At 47.8% G+C, this 21361-nt stretch overlaps 1 protein-coding gene across 4 annotated transcripts in view; it reads right to left on the bottom strand.

The window, feature by feature from the left end:
- cul9 (cullin 9) overlaps positions 1–21361 on the bottom strand; it is a 401996-nt gene that overhangs the window by 198319 nt on the left and 182316 nt on the right. For all 4 annotated transcript variants that reach the window (XM_085998049.1, XM_085998046.1, XM_085998048.1 and 1 more), the window contains 5 exons: positions 7232–7422; positions 5565–5961; positions 3719–4119; positions 1722–1912; positions 681–904 (listed from right to left, as the gene is read on the bottom strand). In XM_085998049.1, coding sequence (XP_085854175.1) covers positions 681–904; positions 1722–1912; positions 3719–4119; positions 5565–5961; positions 7232–7422 — 1404 coding nt within the window. The remainder of the gene's footprint in view (positions 1–680; positions 905–1721; positions 1913–3718; positions 4120–5564; positions 5962–7231; positions 7423–21361) is intronic.

Genomic DNA, 21361 nt, shown 5'->3' with positions numbered 1-21361 from the left:
AGCAAATGCAACAGCCAATGACTGCACTCAAAAATATTTTCATTGGCTGTCGTGTTCTTGGGGACGTCATGCAAATGTAATAGAAATTGCACTTATATAGCGCTTTTCTCTGTTTTCCAAAGAATGGCCAAACGTCAACATTTCTCATTTTACTTCTACTGCTGATGCCCAGAGTCAGCAATATCCTGTACTCATGGTGCAGGAAACTTTGGTTTATCCGGAGGTTATATGTCCGGAATACTCGATCTAACGGCAAAAATCAGGAGCCGTTTTCTATATGTTTTTTTAGTTCTCGTTGCTTTTTTTTCCCCAGTCAAGCACTGCAAGGTCTGTAGCTATAGCAACAGCTTCAGCTACAGACGCTTGCAGCTGCAGCCGACTGTTTTGAAGCTGTTGCTAAGCAACAGGGTTTGTTGATTCACACGGAGCTTCTCAGTTCTGTATGTTTAAACATTAACACTGGTATGGCCGGCACTTTTGATGTTACGGCACCAGCTCGGTCCCGTCAGTGCCGGATATCAGAAAGTTTCCTGTATGTGGCACAATGGACTGAAGAATGGAAACAGCTCACTTGAATATTATAGGAGAATCAAGTCGTCTAGGTAACGAGACTGAGCAAACACGACATTTAAGTAGTTATTCTGGGTTTAACGGTATTTTAAAGCACCATCATCCTTTACCTTTGTTCTCAATTCCAGTGGAGAGCTTGTGGTTGAGAGAGATGTTACTGAGGGCCATGATAGCCAGCATCTGCTGATGACTGCCGGTGGAGCTGCTCCCGTTTCCAATACAGCTATATAGGATTGGGCAGATGTCACAAGATACCAACAACTCGGCAAGGCTTTTGTGATTAGAAACAAGCATAATGACAATTAACAAGCCATCCTGAACCGCAGAGGAGCACCTGGAGAGGAAGAAGAATCAGAAGGCAATCAAGGGATAAAATATCACTTGGTTAAGGGGCTAAGATCCATCTCATTCTACATCACTGCAATGTCATGTTAGCATCTACTAATGATTAACTTCTACACAATTCAGAGCTCAATCCAACAATGGACAATACAATTTTTAGGAACAATGTATTAGCATCCAAGGCTGTGAGCGAAACATGCATATAGAGTGTAACATTTTCAGTTCAAAGGGTAGCTTCAACACTACTTGAATGATGGAATTTCTAATCTAGTTGCTTCATTCAATAACCATTCCAAATATTAATAACTAAAGTTGCTAATTTCACTGCCTAGTTGAGAGCCAAGGCACACAGACCCAAGGTCCTGATTAGGGGACTACGATTGGCCACAGCACTCTTGACGTGGGGGAAAGTAAAAGAGAAAAAAAATAACTCCCACCAGAAAGCACATGTGCAGACACTGGGCAAGGATATCCATGGTTCATTTGTTGGTCCTTCCACATTGAATAGCCTGCAAACAGTTATCAGAAATGCTCACACTTGAAGCTACATGAGCAAGCTACCAGAGGGTGACCAGCATCCAGAGAGGAGTATCCCAACAGTTCCCCTGCTTTCGGGAGAGAAAGGCGGGGGGGAAATGAAGAGACAAAGTGCAGTCCCCATCTAGCGTAGTGCCATTACGATTTAAGGAAATACATAGTTATGAGCAAAGAGATAAAATTCTCAACTTGGAAAAAAAAAATCTGAAAGGGTGCATGATGAGGAGAGATAAAAGCCAATGAAAGAGCGTGTCCTGAGGAACTCTCCTTACCCCGAGGTGGTCATCATTTTCGCTACAGCAGCAGGGATAACACTGAGCAGTCCTTTGGAATCCTGGGTAGAGGCTGAGCCAATGCTGGCAAAGATCTCAAGGATGATCTGAGCATCGGCGTCAGCAAGGTGAGGCCGAACACTTTTAGTGCGCATGTCATACTTGCTGGCTCCAGTCAGGATCTTAAGGGTCTGTGGAGACAAACACCAACTTTGTGTCCGGTTTTACTAAAAACTGAATCAAACAAATAAAACCAGTGAAGCGTATTGGGGAGAGGGCATCACTGAAGGTTACTAGTTTTAAAAGAAAAAGACTTGCATTTCTATAGCGCCTTTCACAACCTCAGGACATGCCAAAGTGCTTTACAGCCAATGAAGTACTTTTCAAGTGCACTCATTGTTGTAATATAGGAAACGCAGCAGCCAATTTGCGCACAGCAAGCTCCCATAAACAGCAATGAAATAATGACCAGGTAATCTGTTTTAGTGATGTTGGTTGAGGGATAAATATTAGCCAGGACACCGAGGATAACTCCCCTGATCTTCTTCGAAATAATGCCATGGGGTCGTTTACGTCCACCTGAGAGAGCAGAAGGAGCCTCGGTTTAACGAATCATCTGAAAGACGGCACCTCCGACAGTGATGGGCTCCCTCAGTACTGCACTGGAGTGTCAGCCTAGGTTTTGTGCTCAAGACACTGGAGTGGGACTTGAACCCACGACCCTCTGACTCCGTGCTACCACTGAGCCACAGCTGGTCCACTGACACTGTCCAGATCAGTTGTCCTTCCCTTATGTTATCTGTATGGTCGACAAAATCAACTTTAAAACCTGTAAAATATCACAGAAAGCAACCCAGTCCAGAAGATCCAAATATTGATCACTTTAGGATTGCCCTCAGATTCCAACTACCCAGCACCACATCCCATACACTGAAGGCAACTTTCAACCAAGCCAAGAGGGATCACTAATGCTGCCAATCTGAAATAAACCATGTGCTGATAGCATCAGTATATATAAAACAAAACAACTACTGGCAATGCAGGGCCGGTTGATACCTTCATCACAGCTCATCCGTTTTACCCCATCTTTCAGCTGCTGATTATTTTTGCCATTTGTGCTGTTCAATCAGCTGCTGAAAGATGGGGTAAAACGGATGAGCTGTGATGAAGGTATCAACCGGCCCTGCATTGCCAGTAGTTTTTTTCTTTTAAATATACTGATGCTATCAGCACATTTTCTGTTGCACTCACACACAAGACCAGAAATGCATGTCTCTTTTGGGGAGATGCCATCTTATCTGCAGGTCATAAACTTCCTTCGGTTTTCCTCCCAGCAAATCAAATTTGTCAAAGCTGGTTGTCCTGGCAGCACCACACTAGTGCACTGCTGCCAGCTGATGCTCCTCGCCCCTCCTGCAGAGCCGATTCTCCCTCCTGACTCTCAACTCAAGTGCAAGCTCCCACTGCCAATTTGAAATGAGTAACAACCCAGCAGGATCGACAGAGGGAGATTTAAAACCAGCAGCAGGAGCCAGAATTGAACCCTGGAGGGGGAGCTGCCATTTAAATATCTCAGCGCTGGAACCAACAGTGGCTAGGGATGCATTAATTGAACTGAGAAAGAGATCACAGATTTGTGGATTCCAGCTGACATGAAGCACACAATTAGGATGTGTATGAGCTTTATACAAAAGTTACGGATTTTTCAGCTGGAATTGTGGGGGTCTTGTACCAGAGTATATACGGTGATTTGGCCTGGTTAAATAGGTAGAATATTAAATATATATGATGGAGGATAAGCCATCAACCTGAAACCTTAACTCTGAGAAAATTGCCATCTGGGCTGGGAGAGAAAGCAGTGCATCCATCTGTAAATGTTGTATTCTATTTTAATCTCAATAGGTGTGCCCCTGGGGGAGGAACCATAGGGCAATCAGCAACTTCAGGAGAGGAAGGGGAAAGAGGGAAACAAATCCTGAATTAGGTGCTTAACTTACTGCCAGAGCGGCCTGCTGAATGAGTGCAGAATTCTTGTGCTCTTGCATACAGGACAGAACACTCTTGATTCCTCCTTCTGTGGCAAACAGTGCTCTCCAGTCGTATCGCTGCATCAGGATGTAAAGCAGCCGCAAGCAGGTGACAACCAGGGGCTTCTCCTTGGACAGATTGCTCAGTTCTTCCACCAGCACTTTGATCAGTTTGTCCCTTTGGTTGAGGCCTGAATCCACTTTAAGAGGCAGCTTCTCCCGTGAGCTGTCCTCCTCCAGCATTTTAGTAATGAACTTGAAACCTGCCACCTGCAAACCTATATCGGAGCTTGACTTCTTCATGATCTCCACTACCTCCCCCATCTTCTCCAAATTAGTCTTACGTCCAGTCACCTTCGGGCAGTTGAACACTAAAGAAAAAAAAATTCCTTTTAGTTCATGTCAGTTTCAAAGAGCTGACATCAAAGCACAAACATTGAGTGTGGTAGCCTGGCAGTTATGTACTGGACTAGCAACCAGAGGTCAGGAGGTCCAAATCCCAGCGTACCTAGTCATGGGCTAGCACCAGAATAGAAAATAACCATGAAAGCTGCGAAAAATGTCATAAAATCCCAACTATCCTTCGAGGAAGGGGAGCTGCCACCCCTGCCTGCTGTGACCTACATGCACACCCAGCCCCACACTATGTGCATGACTCGTTCTTCCCTCAGGGTGACTTGGGATGGGCAATAGATGCAGCCTTCCAGAGTCACCCACATTCCAAAACAAATAATAATACATCAGTGACCCAGTGGATCTTCATTCTCATGAAAAAGCACCAGGCACCTGAGTGAGGAATCAGGAGCTTGAACCAACACCGTCACTCTCTACAGTTCACTCACTGAGTGAGGAATCAGGAGCTTGAACCAACACCGTCACTCTCTACAGTTCACTCACTGAGTGAGGAATCACGAGCTTGAACCAACACCGTCACTCTCTACAGTTCACTCACTGAGTGAGGAATCACGAGCTTGAACCAACAGTCACTCTCTACAGTTCACTCACTGAGTGAGGAATCAGGAGCTTGAACCAACACCGTCACTCTCTGTGGTTCACTCACTGAGTGAGGAATCACGAGCTTGAACCAACACCGTCACTCTCTGTGGTTCACTCACTGAGTGAGGAATCACGAGCTTGAACCAACACCGTCACTCTCTACAGTTCACTCTCTGAGTGAGGAATCAGGAGCTTGAACCAACACCGTCACTCTCTGTGGTTCACTCACTGAGTGAGGAATCACGAGCTTGAACCAACACCGTCACTCTCTGTGGTTCACTCACTGAGTGAGGAATCAGGAGCTTGAACCAACACCGTCACTCTCTACAGTTCACTCACTGAGTGAGGAATCACGAGCTTGAACCAACACCGTCACTCTCTGTGGTTCACTCACTGAGTGAGGAATCAGGAGCTTGAACCAACACCGTCACTCTCTGCAGTTCACTCACTGAGTGAGGAATCAGGAGCTTGAACCAACACCGTCACTCTCTACAGTTCACTCACTGAGTGAGGAATCACGAGCTTGAACCAACACCGTCACTCTCTGTGGTTCACTCACTGAGTGAGGAATCAGGAGCTTGAACCAACACCGTCGCTCTCTACAGTTCACTCTCTGAGTGAGGAATCAGGAGCTTGAACCAACACCGTCACTCTCTGTGGTTCACTCTCTGAGTGAGGAATCACGAGCTTGAACCAACACCGTCGCTCTCTACAGTTCCAGCAGTGGGCTGTGTCAATTACTGAATCACTACTTTAATTGCTCTGGTTCTGTAATTAGAAAATCAGATCCCGACACCCCACCTGCAGCAGATACTCTCACCTTTGAGTTTCTCTTCAAGATCATCTGGTAACTCCAACTCCTCCATCCTGCCCATCTCAGTCAGCTGCACAACATCATTTTTGTTTGAAGTGGCTGCGGTGTTTGCGAGGTCTGGAGAAACTTCTTTTTTGGCTTTCTTTGACTGGGAGGCAGATGATCCAGAGATCATGCCAGTGGTGCCAGTTAGGGAGGGGTACTCGATGTTGGTTAGTGCGCCAGTGAGGTTATCCTGATCAATCCCTTTTCTCTTCAAGTAGTGTTTGGTATAAACATGAGAGCACTCCAGGTCATTCAGGTAGGCCGCCGGGCAATATGGCCTCAAGAACTGAAGCAGCTTCTGTGCATGCTCCACTGGTACAGTCAACTGAATCAACACACTCTCATCCATTACTGAAATCTGCAGAGGGGAATCAAAATGGGCACATAAAAATTATTAGTATTTGTTCACAGCTATTATAACTTTATAAGAAGACATGCTGATTTTGCTATCAGTGTATGCCACCTTATAGACCATTTTAACTGTTGTTTAATAAAACATGAAGTTCTTTGTTATGGCATTTTATTGGAGTTCCTTCCAGCGTTATACACACTGTAAAGCAAGGCACGGAGCCAGACGGACCAAGATCACTGACGATGCTGAGCTTGCTGATTTCAACCAGGGAAGCTGAAGGGTTGCTGCAATTGGCCTCCGAACCCCTGAATTTGTTTTTTGGGGTGGGGTGGGGTGGAGGAGTGGACGACAATCAGCCGTGATCCCCACTTCTGATCATCATCCAGTAAACCTGCTGCGAAGTGTGTATGTTAAAAGATCAGGTGAAGACAGGATTCGGCTCGACTGTCATATGACCCACAGCCAACATCACTGAACAGGATCACTTAAAAAAGAATCAGTGAGCACCCATGGATTCACAACCCAATGCAAGTTAGCATCTTCAGGAAACAACGGCAGAATGTGAGGGGAGGAGAGAAGACAACAAACACAGGGCCGCAAAAATCATTTGATCACCATAACCTTTTGTTTACTCAGATACCAAAATCCAACCCAGAAAATGTGAAATCTGCCACCTTTGTGAGTGACTCACGGAAGACATAAAAATCTAGAGCTCAAGCTCTATAATCCAGAAAGAAGGTGGGTACCTAGTTTTATAAATATTAAATAGTATAATAAAGACAAATCGAGATTACTACTTCAAATTAATTCAAGAGAATAGGCTCACAGGAAACATATTTAAGTTAATGAAAAGTAAATTTAAAATTAGGACGATCATCTTTCCAGAGACTGATAAACAGTTAGAATAAGGTACCAGGTGGGGTAGTAGAGATGTGCTGTCACATGAGAGAGGGCACTCGGGATCACAAAGATAACAAACAGGAAGTGCAGTTGAGCAAGACCATCAGTGCATCGAGCTCATCCTCCCACTTGAACATTCATTCCCCCGATCACAACGTCTAACTATCTCTTGAATGATTCCATTACCCGTTCCAGGTGTAGGGAAGGAGCTCTGATGGTCAAAATGACCTTTGCTCATCCTTGACTTTGCTTATGAATATCAGAATGTCCCACTATCTCAGGTAAGAGTGGTGTACTGCAGCAGAACTGATGTTGTACATGCATGTGTCGATACAGCCAAACCCCGCCGCCCCACGCCATCACTCTGCTCTCTCACCTGATCCTCCAGGTTCTGTCTGATGATGTCGACAGCCTCCTGCTGCTGTTTTGGTTCCAACTTCTTGATGAAGAAAAGTACCTCCCACCATTCAGAGCGACTGAGAGTAGAGCAATCCTCGGAAATGCTCTCGGATAGATAAGGCAGGGAGTACAACCCACCGGGGGGCTTATGGAAAAATGTCTGGGCAACTGAAAAACATAATTAAAAAAAAAATCAGGTGATATGCCCACCACCTTTGAAAAAAGTGAATGGATTTTCTGAAGATTCACATTCCACTCACATCAGGATAAAACCAGTCTTCGAGATAGGCTAATTCATTGTCAAGATTATAAAGGGAATTCACCGTGCAAAAAGGGTTCAAATATGGAGGAACGCAAAACAAAAATCGGAAGTAAGATGGATGGACAGGACTATGTCACTCAAAGGAGAACAGACTTCCAGAATCACAAAGGAGACCCAATGAAACAGACAACATAGACTCGGTTCGAACGGCAACTAGATTTGTTTCAGGGGAAGAGTGAGAAGAGTAAACTTGCATTTATATAGGGCTCGCTCTCCCTCACCACCCCCCCAGGCTCGCCGCCCCCCCCTCACCACCCTCCCAGTCTCACCACCCCCCATTCTCTCCCCCTCACCACACCCCCAGTCTCTCTCCCACCCCCCATTCTCTCCCCCTCACCACCCCCCCAGTCTCACCCCCCCTCACCACCCCCCCCTCACCACCATCCCGTCTCTCTCTCCCCCCACCCCCCCAGTCTCTCTCCCCCCACCCCCCCAGTCTCTCTCTCCCCCCCACCCCCCCAGTCTCTCTCTCCCCCCACCCCCCCAGTCTCTCTCTCCCCCCACCCCCCCAGTCTCTCTCTCCCCCCACCCCCCCAGTCTCTCTCTCCCCCCCACCCCCCAGTCTCTCTCTCCCCCACCCCCCCAGTCTCTCTCTCCCCCCACCCCCCCAGTCTCTCTCTCCCCCACACCCCCAGTCTCTCTCTCCCCCCACCCCCAGTCTCTCTCTCCCCCCCACCCCCAGTCTCTCTCTCCCCCCACCCCCAGTCTCTCTCTCCCACCCCCCAGTCTCTCTCTCCCACCCCCCAGTCTCTCTCTCCCACCCCCCAGTCTCTCTCCTCACCACCCCCCCAGTCTCTCTCCCACCCCCCACTCTCTCTCTCTCCTCCTCACCACACCAGTCTCTCTCCCAACCCCCACTGTCTCTCTCCCCCCCAGTCTCTCTCTCCCACCCCCCAGTCTCTCCCTCACCACCCCCCCAGTCTCTCTCCCACCCCCCACTCTCTCTCTCTCTCTCCTCACCACACCAGTCTCTCTCCCAACCCCCCACTGTCTCTCTCTCGCCCTCTCCCCCGTCTCTCGCCTCTCTCCCCCCCGTCTCTCGCCCTCGTCCCCCGTCTCTCGCCCTCTCCCCCCCGTCTCTCGCCCTCTCCCCCCCGTCTCTCGCCCTCTCCCCCGTCTCTCGCCCTCTCCCCCCCCCGTCTCTCGCCCTCTCCCCCGTCTCTCGCCCTCTCCCCCCGTCTCTCTCCCTCTCCCCCCCGTCTCTCTCCCTCTCCCCCCCCCGTCTCTCTCTCTCTCTCCCTCCCGTCTCTCTCTCTCCCCCCCCCGTCTCTCTCTCTCCCCCCCCCCGTCTCTCTCTCTCTCTCTCCCCCCCCCCTCTCTCTCTCTCTCTCCCCCCCCCGTCTCTCTCTCCCCCCCCGTCTGTCTCTCTCTCTCCCCCCGTCTCTCTCTCTCCCCCCGTCTCTCTCTCTCTCTCTCTCCCCCGTCTCTCTCTCTCCCCCCGTCTCTCTCTCTCTCTCCCCCGTCTCTCTCTCTCTCCCCCCGTCTCTCTCTCTCTCTCTCCCCCGTCTCTCTCTCTCTCCCCCCCGTCTCTCTCTCTCTCTCCCCCCCGTCTCTCTCTCTCTCCCCCCCGTCTCTCTCTCTCTCTCCCCCCCGTCTCTCTCTCTCTCTCCCCCCCCGCTCTCTCTCTCTCCCCCCACCGTCTCTCTCTCTCTCTCCCCCCCGTCTCTCTCTCTCTCTCCCCCCCGTCTCTCTCTCTCTCCCCCCCCCGTCTCTCTCTCTCTCTCCCCCCCCGTCTCTCTCTCTCTCTCTCCCCCCCCCGTCTCTCTCTCTCTCCCCCCCCCGTCTCTCTCTCTCTCTCCCCCCCGTCTCTCTCTCTCTCTCCCCCCCCGTCTCTCTCTCTCTCTCCCCCCCGTCTCTCTCTCTCTCTCCCCCCCGTCTCTCTCTCTCTCTCCCCCCCGTCTCTCTCTCTCTCTCCCCCCCGTCTCTCTCTCTCTCTCCCCCCCGTCTCTCTCTCTCTCCCCCCCCGTCTCTCTCTCTCCCCCCGTCTCTCTCTCTCTCCCCCCCGTCTCTCTCTCTCTCCCCCCCGTCTCTCACTCTCTCTCCCCCCGTCTCTCTCTCTCTCTCTCCCCCCGTCTCTCTCTCTCTCTCCCCCCCCGTCTCTCTCTCTCTCTCTCCCCCCCCCGTCTCTCTCTCCAATTCCAATTCCAATTCAATTAAAATGCTTTATTGGCATGAAGTTTACAGAGAACCATATTGCCAAAGCTTACATAGCAAAAAGGTACAGTTTTCCAACATTCTGTAGGTGTCAATCGATTTGACATTTGTTGGGTACATACAATATTACTTTTAAACAATATTAATTTTAAACAGTCTTTGTACTTCATTTGGTACGTTCAATATTAATTTTAAACAGTCTTAATTTTAAACAGTCCTCAGGTTGTGACATGTTGTTACATATTTGGCCCCAAGGTATGGTCTGTCTCCTTCTCCTAGGACTAATCTCAATTTTGACAGATCATCCAATTCCTTGAAATCTGGGTTGTTTTGGCTTAGCTTGTTGAATAATATGTTTCTTGATGTGTTGAATTTTTCGCATTTTAGGAGGAAATGCATTTCTGGTTTCAACCTCGCCAGCCAGACATTGATCGCATATTCTATTCTCTCTAGGCTGCCAGGATTTCTTGTATCTGCCTTTTTCAATTTCCAGTTGGTGGTCGCTTAGTCTGTACCTGGTGAGGGTCTGTCTCTGTTTTGTGTCTCTGATGGTCGTGAGGTAGTCTGCCAGTTTATATTCTCTTTTTAGGGCCCGGTAACATTCTAATCTGCTTTGGCTTTCGGTTATTTTGTTCCAATGTTCCAGGTAGGTTTCTTTGCATTTTTTAATGATTTGGTTCACTCGGATTGGTGTTTGGGCGGCTGTGTGGTCTGGGGCTGGTCAGGGTCCGGCTGAGTACTTAGTTTCCGTAGCAGCTGACTCAGGGGACTCTTTTCTGGGTTTAGCTCTTGGTCTGAAAGGCTTTGAAATGAAGGGTGTCTGGGGAGCTAGATTTGAGGTGATTTAGGAAGTTTAGTGCTCGTTTTTGGATGTTTATTATCAGTGGGTATCTGCCTAGTTCGGCTCTGCATGCATTTGTTGGCGTTTTCCTTTGGGTGCGAAGGATGCTTCGGCAGAATTCTGCATGTAGGGCTTCTATTGTATGTTTTTCCATTTAGTGTAGCTTTGGTGATTTAGCGGGCCCCATACTTCACTACCGTACAGTGCAATGGGCAGGATTATGCTGTCAAATATTTTGAGCCAGATTTTGATTGGGATTTGGATGTTGTAGAATTTTCTTTTTATTGCATATAGGGCTCTTCGGGCTTTTTCTTTTAGTGCATTCACTGCTATGCTGAAGCTCCCTGATGCTGTAATAGTTAGACCAAGGTAGGTGTAGCTCATAGTGTGTCCTATAGTGATATCACTGAGGGTAAACTGGTATTTGTTTTCCTGACATCTGGGCCTTTTTTGAAAAATCATGATGTTGGTTTTCTTTAGATTTACTGTTAGAGCCCAATTTTGGCAGTATTTGTCGAGTAGGTCTAGTTGTTGCTGTAATCCCTGTTCTCTCCCCCGTCTCTCTCTCTCTCTCCCCCCCCCGTCTCTCTCTCTCTCTCTCTCCCCCCCCCCCCGTCTCTCTCTCTCTCTCCCCCCCCCCCGTCTCTCTCTCTCTCTCCCCCCCCCGTCTCTCTCTCTCTCTCCCCCCCCGTCTCTCTCTCTCTCTCTCCGCCCCCCCGTCTCTCTCTCTCCCCCCCCCCGTCTCTCTCTCTCTCTCCCCCCCCCCCGTCTCTCTCTCTCCCCCCCCGGGTCCTCTCTCTCCCCCCCCCGTCTCTCTCTCTCTCTCTCCCCCCGTCTCTCTCTCTCTCACCCCCCCCCCCGTCTGTCTCTCTCTCCCCCGCCGTCTCTCTCTCTCTCTCCCCCCCGTCTCTCTCTCTCTCCCCCCCATGTCTCTCTCTCTCCCCCCATCTCTCTCTCCCCGTCTCTCTCTCTCTCTCTCTCTCCCCCCCGTCTCTCTCTCTCCCCCCCGTCTCTCTCCCCCCCCAGTCTCTCTCTCCCCGTCTCTCTCTCTCCCCCCGTCTCTCTCTCTACACCCCCGTCTCTCTCTCTCTCCCCCCCGTCTCTCTCTCTCTCTCTCTCTCCCTCTCTCTCTCCCCCGTCTCTCTCTCTCTCTCTCCCCCCCCCCCCCCGTCTCGCTCTCTTCCCCCCCCCCGTCTCGCTCTCTCCCCCCCCCCGTCTCTCTCTCTCCCCCCCCCCCCCGTCTCTCTCTCTCTCTCTCCCCCGTCTCTCAATTCAATTCAATTGAATTCAATTCAAATCGCTTTATTGGCATGATAAGGTACATCTTATGTTGCCAAAGCATCAAAATACATTTATGGTTGAACACATAAACGCAGATCTATTCATACAGTGTATAAACAGATAAATCCCTGAGTGTATAAATATACATTCGCATAATTTATATATACTCTTTTCTTAGGTTTACTGGTTGTCCCTCTGTTTATGGCAAGATGTAACATAGTGTGCCGCTAGTGTTACACAGTTTCTCTCTTCCCCTAGTAGGTATGGGAGTTTTTGGTCGTCATTCAAATTTCTGAATTCAGGGCATATTTGTGAGAATTTTTGGTAGAAATTCTCCCTGATGCCCTGATATTTTCCACAGGCTGTGAGGAAGTGCATCTCTGTCTCCACCACTCCCTGACTGCAGTGACAGCATATCCTGTCCTCTCTTAGCAGCCTGGTCTGCCTTTTTCGATTGCCAGGCTATGTTCACTATGTCTGTACCTTGTCAAGGTTTTTCTCAGTTTGTTATCCTTTACCATGGTCAGGTGCTCAGCCATGTTGTATTGTCTGTTTAGGGCCAAGTAGCAATTGAGTTTGCTTTGGGTTTTTGTTGTTTCTGCCCAATATGACAGGTATTTTTCCTTTTGCTTAGTGCCAATTGTGTTGGGTTGAATTCTCTGTGCTACAATGTCACTGTCCTGGGGCTGGTTATTGTTAGTAGTGTTAGTGGTTGCTTCACTGAGTCCCAGGACTAGTTGACTGAGGGTGTTCTTCTTTATGGTCCTCTCTTGGCATTTCAAGGCTTCGTAATGATAGCAGTGGGGGTTGCTCATTTTTAGGTGTTTCCAAAATTTGGTGGCTCTTTTTTGGATAGTAATTATTAGTGGAAATTGGCCTAGTTCTGCCCTGCATGCATTGTTTATGGTTTTCCTTTGAGTCCGGAGAATACATTTACAGAATTCTGCATGTAGGATCTCAATTGGGTGTTTGCCCCATTTTGCAAATTCTTGTTGTGTTAGTGGTCCCCACACTTCACTGCCATAGAGTGCAATTGGTTCAATTACTGATTTGAAAATTTTGAGCCAAATGCTAATTGGGATTTCTATTTGGATTGATCTTTTAATGGCATAGAAAGCCCTTCTAGCTTTCTCTTTCAGTTCATTCACCGCCACTTTGAAATTTGCCCGTAGAGCTGATTTTTATGCCCAAGTATGTGTAGTTAGTGGTTTGTTCGATTTTAGTTGTTCCTAGTGAGAGATTTATTTTGGGTCCCTGATGTCTGGATCTTTGCTGGAACACGAGGACTTTGGTTTTTTGGAGGTTTATTGTCAGGGCCCAGGTCTGACAGACCGACTCCAGCAGATCCAGGTTCTGCTGTAGACCCTCCTTAGTTGGTGACAGCAGAACCAGGTCGTCTGCATAGAGGAGGAATTTAACCTTGGATTCATATAGGGTGAGGCCGGGTGCTGTAGATTGTTCAAGTAGTTTTGCCAATTCATTTATGTAAATATTAACAGAGTGTCGGTGAGATTGGCGAGCCCTGCGTCACCCCCCGCCCCTGTGGGAAGTATTTTGTTTGTTTGTCTCCAATTTTAACTGCACATTTGTTGTTTGTATACATTGATTTAATTACATCATATGTTTTTCCCCCTACCCCGCTTTCGATAAGTTTCAGGAATAGACCGTCGTGCCAGATGGAATCGAAAGCCTTCTGGAAATCTATAAAGCATGCGTAGATTTGCTTTTGTTTTGATGAACGTGTTTGTCAATTAGGGTCTGTAGGGTGAAGATATGATCTGATGTTCTATAGTTTGGCAGGAATCCAATTTGGCTTTTACTCAAGACATTGTTGCTCCTCAGGAAGTTTATAAGTCGTTGGTTTATGATATTACAGAAAACCTTCCCCAGGTTACTGTTTACACAGATGCCCTCGATAGTTATTTGGGTCACCTTTATCCCCACTTTTGTATATGGGCGTTATGAGTCCTTTGTTCCAGATATCAGGGAAGTAACCGACACTCAGAACCAAGTTGAAGAGTTTCAGTATAGCCAATCTCATTTTATCGTCCGTGTGTTTAATCATCTCGCTTAGGATGCCGTCTGCCCCACAAGCTTTTCCTTGGTCGCAGGTCCTTGAGTTTTTCAATTAGCTCTTTTTCAGATATTATGGGGTCTATCGGGTTTTGGTTATCTTTTATGGCAGATTCTAGCTTTGCCAGTTTTTTCGCATATTGGTATTGCTCTGGGCTTAGTGTGTTTTTCTGGTATAATTTTTCAAAATGGTTTTCCCATGTGTCTCCGTTTTGAATGGCCAATTCATCGTGTTGTTTTTTGTGTAATGTATTCCAGTTGTCCCAGAAACAATTGGTAATCAATGGATTCCTCAATGGAGATGAGTGTATTCTTAATATACTGCTCTTTCTTGGTTCTGGAGTGTGTTTTTGTATTGTGTTAGTGCCTGACAATAAGTAAGGCGTAATTCCTCGTTTTCTGATTGTCTGTGTTTTTGGTTTGATATTTTCCTGAGTTTTTTCCTCATGTTCTGGCAATCGGAGTCAAACCATTTTTCGTAGTTTTTTGTTTTGGTTTGTTAAGTTTGACATTGATGCCAAATTATCAAAAATATTATTTAGGTTATTCACTGCCCGGTTTACGCCTTCTTTATTGTGTGTGTATGTATTTTCCAGAAAGGTGTCCAAGAGAGCTTGAGTTGTTTGGTTGCTAATTGCTTTCTAGTATTTTTCCGTGCTGTTTTTGGCCCATCTGTAAGATTTTTTAATGTTGTACAGTTTACTGGGTTGTGTTTCTGTGTTGGTTGTTTCTGTCCTTTCAAGATATGCAGTAATTTGACTGTGGTCTGACAGCGTCTCTCTCTCTCTCTCCCCCGTCTCTCTCTCTCTCCCCCCCCTCTCTCTCTCTCCCCCCCCTCTCTCGTCTCTCTCTCTCTCTCTCCCCCCCGTCTCGCTCTCACCCCCCCTCTCTCTCTCTCCCCCCGTCTCTCTCTCTCTCCCCCCGTCTCTCTCCCCCCATCTCTCTCTCTCTCCCCCATCTCTCTCTCTCTCCCCCCATCTCTCTCTCTCTCCCCCATCTCTCTCTCTCCCCCCATCTCTCTCTCTCTCCCCCATCTCTCTCTCTCTCTCTCTCCCCCATCTCTCTCTCTCTCTCTCTCCCCCATCTCTCTCTCTCTCTCTCTCCCCCATCTCTCTCTCTCTCTCTCTCCCCCATCTCTCTCTCTCTCTCTCCCCCATCTCTCTCTCTCTCTCTCCCCCCCATCTCTCTCCCCCCCATCTCTCTCTCTCTCCCCCCCATCTCTCTCTCTCTCCCCCCCCATATCTCTCTCTCTCTCTCCCCCCCATCTCTCTCTCTCTCCCCCCCCATCTCTCTCTCTCTCCCCCCCCATCTCTCTCTCCCCCCCATCTCTCTCTCCCCCCCATCTCTCTCTCCCCCCCATCTCTCTCTCCCTCTCTCCCCCCGCCGTCTCTCTCTCTCTCTCCCCCCATCTCCCTCTCAATTAAAATTAAAATTCAAATTCAAATCGCTTTATTGGCATGACAAGGTACATCTTATGTTGCCAAAGCATCGAAAAACATTTATGGTTGAACACAAACGCAGATCTATCCATACAGTGTATAAACAGATATATCCCTGAGTGTATAAATATACATTCGTATAATTTGTATATACTCTTTTCTTAGATTTAATGGTTGTCCTTCTGTTTATGGCAAGCTGTAACATAGTGTGCCGCTAAGGTTACACAGTTTCTCTGTTCCCCTAGTAGGTATGGGAGTTTTTGGTTGCCATTCAAATTTCTGAATTCAGGGCGTATTTGTGTGAATTTTTGGTAGAAATTCTCCCTGATGCCCTGATATTTTCCACAAGCTGTGAGGAAGTGCATCTCTGTCTCCACCACTCCCTGACTGCAGTGAGAGCATATCCTGTCCTCTCTTGGCAGCCGGGTCTGTCTGTGTCTGCCTTTTTCGATGGCCAGGCTATGTTCACTAAGTCTGTACCTTGTCAAGGTTTTTCTCAGTTTGCTATCCTTTACCATGGTCAGGTATTCAGCCATGTTGTATTGTCTGTTTAGGGCCAAGTAGCAATTGAGTTTGTTTTGGGTTTTTGTTGTTTCTGCCCAATATGACAGGTATTTTTCCTTTTGCTTAGTGACAATTGTGTTGGGTCGAATTCTCTGTGCTACGATGTCACTGTCCTGGGGCTGGTTATTGTTAGTAGTGTTAGTGGTTGCTTCACTGAGTCACAGGACTAGTTGACTGAGGGTATTCTTCTTTATGGTCCTCTCTTGGCATTTCAGGGCTTCGTAATGATAGCAGTGGCGTTTGCTCATTTTTAGGTGTTTCCAAAATTTGGTGGCTCTTTTTTGGATAGTAATTATTAATGGATATTGGCCTAGTTCTGCCCTGCATGCATTGTTTACGGTTTTCCTTTGAGTCCGGAGGATACTTTTACAGAATTCTGCATGGAGGATCTCAATTGGGTGTTTGTCCCATTTTGCAAATTCTTGTTGTGTTAGCGGTCCCCACACCTCACTGCCAGAGAGTGCAATTGGTTCAATTGCTGATTTAAAAATTTTGAGCCAAATGCTAATTGGGATTTCTATTTGGATTGATCTTTTAATGGCATAGAAAGCCCTTCTAGCTTTCTCTTTCAGTTCATTCACAGCCAGATGAAAATTTCCCGTAGAACTGATTTTTAAGCCCAAGTATGTGTAGTTAGTGGTTTGTTCAATTTTAGTTGTTCCTAGTGTGAAATTTATTCTGGGTCCCTGATGTCTGGATCTTTGCTGGAACACAAGGACTTTGGTTTTTTGGTGGTTTATTGTCAGGGCCCAGGTCTGACAGAATGACTCCAGCAGATCCAGGTTCTGCTGTAGACCCTCCTTAGTTGGTGACAGCAGAACCAGGTCATCTGCATAGAGGAGGAATTTAACCTTGGATTCATATAGGGTGAGGCCGGGTGCTGTAGATTGTTCAAGTAATTTTGCCAATTCATTTATGTAAATATTAAAGAGTGTCGGTGAGATGGGCGAGCCCTGCGTCACACCACGCCCCTGTGGGAAGTATTTTGTTTGTTTGTCTCCAATTTTAACAGCACATTTATTGTTTGTATACATTGATTTAATTACATCATATGTTTTTCCCCCTACACCACTTTCAATAAGTTTCAAGAATAGACCGTCGTGCCAGATGGAATCGAAGCCTTCTGGAAATCTATAAAGCAGGCAAAAATTTTGCTTTTGTTTTGATGAACATGTTTGTCAATTAGGGTCTGTAGGGTGAAGATATGATCTGATGTTCTATAGTTTGGTAGGAATCCAATTTGGCTTTTACTCAAGACATTGTGCTCCTCAAGGAAGTTTATAAGTCTTTTGTTTATGATATTACAGAAAACCTTCCCCAGGTTACTGTTTACACAGGTGCCTCGATAGTTATTTGGGTCAACTTTGTCCCCACCTTTGTATATGGGCGTTATGAGTCCTTTGTTCCAGATATCAGGGAAGTAACCGACACTCAGAACCAAGTTGAAGAGTTTCAGTATAGCCAATTTCATTTTATCGTCCGTGTGTTTAATCATCTCGCTTAGGATGCCGTCTGCACCGCAAGCTTTTCCTGGTCGCAGGTCCTTGAGTTTTTCAATTAGCTCTTTTTCAGATATTATGGGGTCTATCGGGTTTTGGTTATCTTTTATGGCAATTTCTAGCTTTGCCAGTTTTTCGCATATTTGGTATTGCTCTGGGCTTAGTGTGTTTTTCTGGTATAATTTTTCAAAATGGTTTTCCCATGTGTCTCCGTTTTGAATGGCCAATTCGTCGTGTTGTTTTTTGTGTAATGTATTCCAGTTGTCCCAGAAACAATTGCAATCAATGGATTCCTCAATGGAGATGAGTGTATTCTTAATATACTGCTCTTTCTTGGTTCTGAGTGTGTTTTTGTATTGTGTTAGTGCCTGACAATAAGTAAGGCGTAATTCCTCGTTTTCTGGTTGTCTGTGTTTTTGGTTTGATATTTTTCTGAGTTTTTTCCTCATGTTTTTTCCTCTCTCTCTCCCCCCCCGTCTCTCTCTCTCTCAATTCAATTCAATTCAAATCGCTTTATTGGCATGACAAGGTACATCTTATGTTGCCAAAGCATCAAAAAACATTCATGGTTGTACACAAAAATACAGATCTATCCATACAGTGTACAAACAGATATATCCCTGAGTGCATAAATATACATTCATATATAATTTGTATATACTCTTTTCTTATATTTAGTGGTTGTCCCTCTGTTTATGGCAAGCTGTAACATAGTGTGCCGCTAAAGGTTACACAATTTCTCTCTTCCCCTAGTGGATATGGGAGTTTTTGGTCGTCATTCAAATTTCTGAATTCCGGGCATATTTTTGTGAATTTTGGGTAGAAATTCTCCCTTATGCCCTGATATTTTCTACAAGCTGTGAGGAAGTGCATCTCTGTCTCCACCACTCCCTGACTGCAGTGAGAGCATATCCTGTCCTCTCTTGGTAGCCGGGTCTGCCTGTGTCTACCTTATTCTATCGCCAGGCCATGTTCACTAAGTCTGTACCTTGTCAAGGTTTTTCTCAGTTTGCTATCCTTTACCATGGTCAGGTAATCAGCCATGTTGTATTGTCTGTTTAGGGCCAAGTAGCAATTGAGTTTGCTTTGGGTTTTTGTTGTTTCTGTCCAATATGACAGGTATTTTTCCTTTTGCTTAGCGACGATTGTGTTGAGTTGAATTCTTTGTGTTACGCTGTCACTGTCCTGGGGCTGGTTATTGTTAGTAGTTACTTCACTGAGTCCCAGGACTAGTTGACTGAGGGTATTCTTCTTTATGGTCCTCTCTTGGCATTTCAGGGCTTCGTAATGATAGCATTGGGGGTTGCTCATTTCTAGGTGTTTCCAAAATTTGGTGGCTCTTTTTTGGATAGTGATTATTAATGGATATTGGCCTAGTTCTGCCCTGCATGCATTGTTTACGGTTTTCCTTTGGGTCCGGAGGATACTTTTACAGAATTCTGCATGGAGGATCTCAATTGGGTGTTTGTCCCATGTTGCAAATTCTTGTTGTATTAGCAGTCCCCACACCTCACTGCCATAGAGTGCAATTGGTTCAATTACTGATTTGAAAATTTTGAGCCAAATGCTAATTGGGATTTCTATTTGGATTGATCTTTTAATGGCATAGAAAGCCCTTCTTGCTTTCTCTTTCAGTTCATTCACAGCCAGATGAAAATTTCCCATAGAACTGATTTTTAAGCCCAAGTATGTGTAGTTAGTGGTTTGTTCAATTTTGGTTGTTCCTAGTGTGAAATTTAATATGGGTCCCTGATGTCTGGATCTTTGCTGGAACACAAGGAGTTTGGTTTTTTGGGGATTTGTCAGGGCCCAGGTCTGGCAGCACAACTCCAGCAGATCCAGGTTCTGCTGTAGACCCTCCTTAGTTGGTGACAGCAGGACCAGGTCATCTGCATAGAGGAGGAATTTAACCTTGGATTCATATAGGGTGAGGCCGGGTGCTGTAGATTGTTCAAGTAGTTTTGCCAGTTCATTTATGTAAATATTAAAGAGTGTCGGTGAGATGGGCGAGCCCTGCATCACCCCCCGCCCCTGTGGGAAGTATTTTGTTTGTTTGTCTCCAATTTTAACTGCACATTTGTTGTTTGTATACATTGATTTAATTACATCATATGTTTCTCCCCCTACCCCGCTTTCGATAAGTTTCAGGAATAAACCGTCGTGCCAGATGGAATCGAAAGCCTTCTGGAAATCTATAAAGCATGCGTAGATTTTGTTTTGTTTTGATGAACGTGTTTGTCAATTAGGGTCTGTAGGGTGAAGCTTTGATCTGATGTTCTATAGTTTGGCAGGAATCCAATTTGGCTTTTACTCTCTCTCCCCGTCTTTCTCTCTCTCTCTCTCCCCGTCTTTCTCTCTCTCTCCCCATCTTTCTCTCTCTCTCTCTCTCCCCGTCTTTCTCTCTCTCTCTCCCTCCCCCCGTCTTTCTCTCTCTCTCTCCCCCCCCCGTCTTTCTCTCTCTCTCCCCGTCTTTGTCTCTCTCTCTCTCCCCGTCTTTCTCTCTCTCTCCCCGTCTTTCTCTCTCTCTCTCTCTCTCCCCGTCTTTCTCTCTCTCCCCGTCTTTCTCTCTCTCTCTCGCCCCGTCTTTCTCTCTCTCTCCCTCCCCGTCTTTCTCTCTCTCTCTCTCCCCCCGTCTTTCTCTCTCTCCCTCCCCCCGTCTTTCTCTCTCTCTCTCCCCCCGTCTTTCTCTCTCTCTCTCTCCCCGTCTTTCTCTCTCTCTCTCTCCCCGTCTTTCTCTCTCTCTCTCTCTCCCCGTCTTTCTCTCTCCCCGTCTTTCTCTCTCTCTCTCTCCGTCTTTCTCTCTCTCTCTCTCCGTCTTTCTCTCTCTCTCTCCCCGTCTTTCTCTCTCTCTCTCTCTGTCTCCCTCTCTCTCTCTCTCTCTCCCCCCCCCCGTCTTTCTCTCTCTCTCTCTCCCCGTCTTTCTCTCTCTCTCTCTCCCCGTCTTTCTCTCTCTCTCTCTCCCAGTCTTTCTCTCTCTCTCTCTCTCCCCGTCTTTCTCTCTCTCTCTCTCTCTCTCCCCGTCTTTCTCTCTCTCTCTCTCTCCCCGTCTTTCTCTCTCTCTCTCTCTCCCCGTCTTTCTCTCTCTCTCTCTCCCCGTCTTTCTCTCTCTCTCTCTCTCCCCGTCTTTCTCTCTCTCTCTCTCTCTCTCCCCGTCTTTCTCTCTCTCTCTCTCTCCCCGTCTTTCTCTCTCTCTCTCTCTCCCCGTCTTTCTCTCTCTCTCTCTCCCCCCGTCTTTCTCTCTCTCTCTCCCCGTCTTTCTCTCTCTCCCTCCCCCCGTCTTTCTCTCTCTCTCCCCGTCTTTCTCTCTCTCTCCCCGTCTTTCTCTCTCTCCCCGTCTTTCTCTCTCTCTCTCTCTCTCCCCGTCTTTCTCTCTCTCTCCCCGTCTCTCTCCCTCCCCGTCTCTCTCTCTCCCTCCCCGTCTTTCTCTCTCTCTCTCGTTCTCGCCCCCGCCCCGTCTCGCTCTCGCCCCCGTCTCGCCCTCGCCCCCGCCCCGCTCTCGCCCCCGCCCCGTCTCGCTCTCGCCCCCGCCCCCGTCTCGCCCTCGCCCCCGTCTCGCTCTCGCCCCCGCCCCCGTCTCGCCCCCGTCTCGCTCCCGCCCCCGCCCCGTCTCGCTCTCGCCCCCGCCCCCGTCTCGCTCCCGTCTCCGTCTCGCTCTCGCTCCCGCCCCCGTCTCGCTCCCGTCTCGCTCTCGCCCCCGCCTCGCTCTCCTCTCGCTCCCGCCCCCGCCCCGCTCTCGCCCCCGTCTCGCTCCCGCTCCCGCCCCGTCTCGCTCTCGCTCCCGCCCCCGTCTCGCTCTCGCTCCCGCCCCCGTCTCGCTCTCGCTCCCGCCCCCGTCTCGCTCTCGCCCCCGTCTCGCTCTCGCTCCCGCCCCCGTCTCGCTCTCGCTCCCGCTCCCGCCCCCCTCTCGCTCTCGCCCCCCGCCCCCGTCTCGCTC

The sequence above is a fragment of the Somniosus microcephalus genome, chromosome 9 (genome assembly GCF_052327205.1).
Source record: "Somniosus microcephalus isolate GS21.2 chromosome 9, FLI_Smic_1.0, whole genome shotgun sequence".
Lineage (NCBI taxonomy): Eukaryota > Metazoa > Chordata > Chondrichthyes > Squaliformes > Somniosidae > Somniosus > Somniosus microcephalus.
This window is presented reverse-complemented; position numbering and strand designations above follow the sequence as displayed.